Source organism: Rhamphochromis longiceps, linkage group LG20 (genome assembly GCF_057381845.1).
Source record: "Rhamphochromis longiceps isolate RC_006_pf linkage group LG20, R_longiceps_female_GT1.1, whole genome shotgun sequence".
In the NCBI taxonomy this organism is placed as follows: Eukaryota; Metazoa; Chordata; class Actinopteri; order Cichliformes; family Cichlidae; genus Rhamphochromis; species Rhamphochromis longiceps.
The window spans coordinates 9,849,247-9,855,426 of NC_140576.1; the positions used below are offsets into that span (position 1 = coordinate 9,849,247).

Consider the following 6,180-nt stretch of genomic DNA (forward strand, 5'->3'; position numbering starts at 1 on the left):
TGACGGCCCCAGCCCCTGGCTCGGACACCTGCAAGCAATCATCTCACCCACTTCTTAAGGCGGCTGCTGAGAGTGCTTCCTCGCTGGATTATTGTGTAACACTCGTCAGTGTCATCACCTATCTGAGCCGTTTTTCGAGTTTCTGTCGTGCCACTACTTACCTGCCTTTCCTCTCTGTGCCAGAATTCTCGCCAGCCTGAGGACCGCCGTTGGTGAGCTAAAGCCGGAGTCCGAGCTACCTGAGCTTCAGTGGATTTTGTACCTAGCCCTCTTCTTCCCGTGCCTGTGTTCCCCAGAGACCCTCTTCCTGTGCCCCCTCACCCGTATATGTTCGCACCTGGTGTCTGTGTGTGTAAATAAATCACGAACTTAAGTGACGGTCTGCCTCCGAGTCCCTCCTGAGCCTGACAGAATAATCCAGCCACCGCTATGGACTCAGCAGGCCCAGCCTCGGCAGCGACAGCCCCCATGTCTCTGGAGGAGCTTCTGCACCGACACGAACAAATGCTGGTGAAGCTCAGCGGAGACGTGGCGTCTCTAACGCAGGCCTTCGCCCAACGGATTCCGCTGGCCGAGGACCAGCCTCCCGCGGCCCCTCCCCAGGTAACGCACGCTCCTGCCGTCACTACAACAGCCACAGCTACCCAGGCTGCTAGCGCGGTAGCGTCAGTAGCCTCCGCGGTTTCGCTGGATAAGCTTTTGCCTTCACCTGAGGCTTTTTCTGGGGAGATGGGAAAATGTGCGGGATTTTTGTTGCAGTGTTCTATGCACTTTCAATTACTGCCCCATGTGTTTGTTTCTGACGGGGTTAAGATCGCTTACGTCACCCAGCTACTACGTGATCGAGCCCTGGCCTGGGCCCAGGCCCAGCTGCAGGCTTGCCCCGGAATGTCTTATGACGACTTCCTGTCACGCTTCAAGTCGGTGTTTGATAAAGGCTCTAGTACGGAGGCAGCTGGCTATCGTGATTAATCTGAAGCAAGGTAGGCGAAGCATGGCTGACTTTTCTGTTGATTTCTGGACTCTAGCTGCACAGACCAAATGGGGACCTGAGGCCCTGAAGACCACTCTGTTAAATAATATCCGCGAAGAGCTCAAGGATGAGATAATGATGCGGGAGCTTCCTGCTTCTCTAAATGCTTTGATGTCCCTGTGTATTCAGGTGGATGATCGCCTGCGGGCGCGCCAGAGCTCACGAAGACAGCAGTTTCGCGAGCCCCTGGCTTTTCGGGAGCCCCAACCCGACGCACGGGAGGCTAGAGCTTTTGGAACTGAGGAGGAGGTACCCATGCAGCTGGGACGTTCTCGACTCACCCCTGCGGAGCGACAACGCCGGTTTTCCGCGGGTGAGTGTCTGTATTGCGGTCGCAAGGGGCATTACATCTCTGCCTGCCCGGCGCTGGCAAAAGGAGGCGCCCGCCAGTAATTGAGAGGGTACTGGTGGGCGACCTGTCCAGCAACAAGCCTCTTCCCCGTCTCTTGCTGCCTGCTAAACTCACCCTCCGGTCGTTGTCCCATTCCCTCTCTGTGTTAATTGACTCTGGTGCAGAACAGAATTTCATTGATGCGTCGCTAGTCTCCAAGCTCAGCATTGGCACACGACCACTGCCTCATCCTCTCCGCGTGTCCGCCCTGTCTGGTCACCGGTTGCCTGACATAACGCACGTCACCCTACCTGTCACACTCACTCTCTCCGGTAACCACGTTGAGAACGTTTGTTTCTGTGTGTTTAAGGCTCCAGTAACCCCGCTTGTACTAGGTTATCCATGGCTTTCACAACACAACCCACACATCGACTGGAGGAAGGAGCAAGTTATGGGGTGGGGTGTGGGCTGCCACATGACCTGCCTTCGGGCCGCCACGCCATCTGCTCCCTCTCCCCCCCCCCCCCGGGAAGCCTTCAAAGTCACCAGAGCTGTCTTCGGTTCCTTCCGTCTATCATGACCTCGCAGCAGTTTTTAGTAAGGATGAGGCGGGCTCGCTTCCACCACACCGGCCCTATGACTGTGCCATTGATCTTCTCCCTGGGGCGCCTCTCCCCTCTGGCCGCCTCTACAGCCTCACACAGCCCGAAAGGGAAACCATGGAGAGATACGTCAACGACGCTCTGGCTGCTGGGTTAATTCGCCCGTCATCCTCCCCCGTGGGGGCAGGTTTCTTCTTTGTTGCAAAGAAAGACAAGACGCTCCGGCCATGTATTGATTACCGCGGCCTCAACAAGATCACAGTAAAGAACAAGTACCCTCTTCCCCTCCTTAATTCTGCTTTCGAACTACTCCAGGGGGCCACGGTGTTCAGCAAACTGGACCTGCGAAACGCTTACCACCTGGTGAGGATCCGGGAGGGAGATGAGTGGAAGACCGCTTTCAACACTCATATCGGACACTATGAGTATCTTGTCATGCCCTTTGGCTTAACCAATGCGCCCGCGGTCTTCCAGGCCCTTGTTAACGATGTTCTGAGGGATTTTATTAATCGATGTGCTTTTGTGTACCTTGATGATATTCTCATTTTCTCTAAGTCCCAGGCGGAGCACGAGAGTCACGTGAGGCAGGTCCTGCAGCGCCTCCTGGAGAACCGGTTGTTCGTGAAAACGGAGAAATGTGAATTTCACGTTGACACGGTGGCCTTCCTTGGCTATATCATCTCTCAGGGGGATCTCAAACCTGACCCCGAGAAGGTCCGGGCCGTGGTGGACTGGCCTCAACCGCCGAACCGCCAGCAACTCCGACGGTTCCTAGGATTCGCCAACTTCCACCGACGCTTCATAAAGGACTACAGTAAGATCGCCTCACCTCTCACTGCGCTTACCTCTCCCAAAGTTCCTTTTCAGTGGGACCTCTCTGCTCAGGAGGCCTTTTCCCTACTAAAGGAGAAGTTCACTACCGCCCCCATCCTCCGTCAGCCCAACCTCAGGCAACCGTTCGTGGTGGAGGTGGATGCTTCGGACTCTGGAGTGGGAGCAGTTCTGTCTCAACGATTTGAAGGTACGCTCCATCCCTGTGCATTCTTTTCTCGTCGTCTCTCACCCGCAGAACAGAACTACGGCATCGGTGATCGGGAGCTGCTAGCGGTCAAACTGGCCCTGGAGGAGTGGAGGCACTGGCTTGAGGGCGCGGAACACCCGTTCATCGTGTGGACCGACCATAAGAACCTTGAGTACATCCAGTCCGCCAAACGCCTAAATTCACGACAAGCCAGGTGGGCCCTCTTCTTCACAAGATTCAATTTCACCATCACTTACAGACCAGGGTCGCGCAACGTGAAGCCCGATGCACTCTCCCGTCAGTTTTCCAGTACGGAAGGAGACTCCGATCCAGAACCGATTCTTCCAGCTACCTGTGTTATTGGAGCTGTCACATGGGAGATCGAAGCTCTCGTGCGCGAGGCCCAGGATACTGACCCCGACCCGGGGACGGGCCCCCCTGGTCGGTTGTTTGTCCCTGCTGCTGTCCGACCTCAGGTACTCCACTGGGGCCACACTGCCCGGTTCACCTGTCATCCAGGAGCCCGCCGCACCATCACCTTCCTCCAGCGGTTTTTCTGGTGGCCCACCTTGGACAAGGACGCCAGGGAGTACGTTATGGCGTGCACCACGTGTGCCCGGAACAAACGTCCCAACCGACCACCCGCCGGGCTTCTTCAACCACTCCCCACGCCAGGACGGCCATGGTCTCACATAGCGCTGGACTTCGTTACGGGGCTCCCACCGTCATCCGGTAACACCACCATCCTCACTATTGTTGACCGTTTTTCTACGTCGGCTCATTTCATCGCCCTCCCCAAGCTCCCTACAGCCCTGGAGACCGCCCAGCTGCTCACCACCCAAGTCTTCCGGCTTCATGGCATTCCGATGGACATCGTTTCCGACCGGGGACCCCAATTTACCTCTCGGGTTTGGAAGGAGTTCTGCATGCAGATCGGCGCCGCAGTCAGTCTCTCTTCGGGCTTCCACCCTCAGAGCAATGGACAGGCCGAGCGTACCAACCAAGAGCTCGAAGCGGCACTCCGCTGTGTCGTCTCTCTCAACCAGGCCACTTGGAGCGAGCAGCTCCCCTGGATTGAGTACGCCCACAACTGCCTGACCTCTTCAGCCACTGGACTGTCGCCGTTCGAAGCCTCATTGGGCTACCAACCACCCCTGTTCCCGGCCGTGGAGGGTGAGCATGCCGTCCCATCGGTACAACATCATTTCCGCAGGTGCCGCCGGGCCTGGCGGTCCACCCGAGCCACTCTGCTGCGGATGGCGGAGCGCAATAAAGAGAGCGCTGACCGCCACCGGATCCCTGCGCCTGCCTATACAGTTGGGCAACAGGTATGGCTCTCCTCACGCTTTGTTCCCCTTCGTGCAGAGTCGAAGAAACTTTCCCCGGCTTTCATCGGTCCGTTCGAGATTGAGGCCCTGGTCAATCCGGTATCCGTCCGTCTGAAGCTGCCTCGCAATATGCGTATCCATAATGTTTTCCATGTCTCCCAGGTCAAGCCCGTGCTCTCCAGCCCGTTGTGCCCTCCTTCCGGGCCCCCTCCGCCCGCCCGGCTCGTGGATGGGCAGGAAGTGTTTAACATCACCCGCATTATGGACTCTCGGCGGCGGGGGCGGGGCGTCCAGTACCTGGTGGACTGGGAGGGCTACGGGCCAGAGGAACGTTCCTGGGTGCCCCGGTCGGCGGTTCTGGCTCCTGGTCTGCTCCGCGAGTTTCACCGGCGGCATCCCGTTGAGGGGGGGGTACTGTCATGACCCTGTGCCTTCTCGGCTGACTCTGTATGGCTACAAGTGTTTTTGTTGTGCTGCATCTCTCTCTCTCCCCTGCACTGCGCTCTACCGGGGCGGAGTCATGACGGCTCCAGCCCCTGGCTCGGACACCTGCAAGCAATCATCTCACTCACTTCTTAAGGCGGCTGCTGAGAGTGCTTCCTCGCTGGATTATTGTGTAACACTCGTCATTGTCATCACCTATCTGAACCTTTTTCTGAGTTTCTGTCGTGCCACTACTTACCTGCCTTTCCTCTCTGTGCCAGGATTCTCGCCAGCCTGAGGACCGCCGTTGGTGAGCTAAAGCCGGAGTCCGAGCTACCTGAGCTTCAGTGGATTTTGTACATAGCCCTCTTCTTCCCGTGCCTGTGCTTCCCGGAGACCCTCTTCCTGTGCCCCCTCACCTGTATATATTCGCACCTGGTGTCTGTGTGTGTAAATAAAACGTGAACTTTAGTGACGGTCTGACTCCGAGTCCCTCCTGAGCCTGACACATGGTCAGTGTTAAGCTTTATCAAACACAGCAGACATCTGTTTACATTTAAGCCGATGATGCTGATTACATTCACTCAGTTGGAAATGAGTTATGATAGCACACGTAATATTGGGTTATGTTTTGTTGAATTTAGTTTTGTAAATTTATTAACAGCAGACAGCACAGCCCCGCTGATCTGATCTGTATATTCAAGCTACCGAAGCTCAGAATAGGAATCATTGTAACTTGTTCCTAATTTATTCCCTTCTCCATGTAACTGATATTAAGTTCCCCTCTTTATATTCATTTTTTAGAGTAACACCAAGTTATCGATCTACAATGTAGGCAACAGCAAACAGAGTCAGGTTTTCAAAAATTCCCTCAGTTCTTCTCACCTTACATTCTAAAAAACAGATGTTCATAGTATGTGAATTCATTAGAAATAGATTTTAAGTTGAAATAACATTTGTAGTAAGAATTCACTGACAGCAAAACATGTGTGCCTCCACCATGACCGTTGATGTGGTATGTTTTCCACCCCTTTTATAGATGAACTAATTTACTAAGGATCTACTGAAGTTCTTGTTGTTGCTCTGTTAATGTCATGACCACAGTTCAGGGAGGACTGAAATGGGAGACTTTGGGGAAAACTTTAACAAGTTTATTTACAACAAGAAGATTCAAAAGAGCTTGGGGAAAAGGTTTCTGGTTAAAGTCCAGGGTCCAAATAAACAGGCAGTTTCACACTTCCTTGCATCATAGAATTTCTCTCTCAGACAATTTCTCTCTTACTCCAATCTCTAGAGTTTCTGCACAGAGGAAACAACGAGGTAAGAAACTCACAGGGGAAAAGCAGAGAAAACTTTCAAGCAAGGCAGCCAACTTTACTAAGGCTACGTTCACACTGCAGGCGAAAGCGCATCAAATCCGATTTTTTTGACCCTATGCGACC

The 6,180-nt window shown here is 54.3% G+C and overlaps 1 protein-coding gene across 1 annotated transcript; it reads left to right on the forward strand.

Annotated features, from left to right (window-relative positions):
* Window positions 1-305: 305 nt before the first annotated feature.
* On the forward strand, window positions 306-4,720 carry LOC146644947 (uncharacterized; the record flags this gene model as incomplete). Its single annotated transcript, XM_085394248.1, has 2 exons — window positions 306-603; window positions 4,478-4,720. Coding segments are annotated over exons 1-2 (417 nt in total), but the record flags the coding sequence as incomplete, so codon positions are not given.
* Window positions 4,721-6,180: the final 1,460 nt, after the last annotated feature.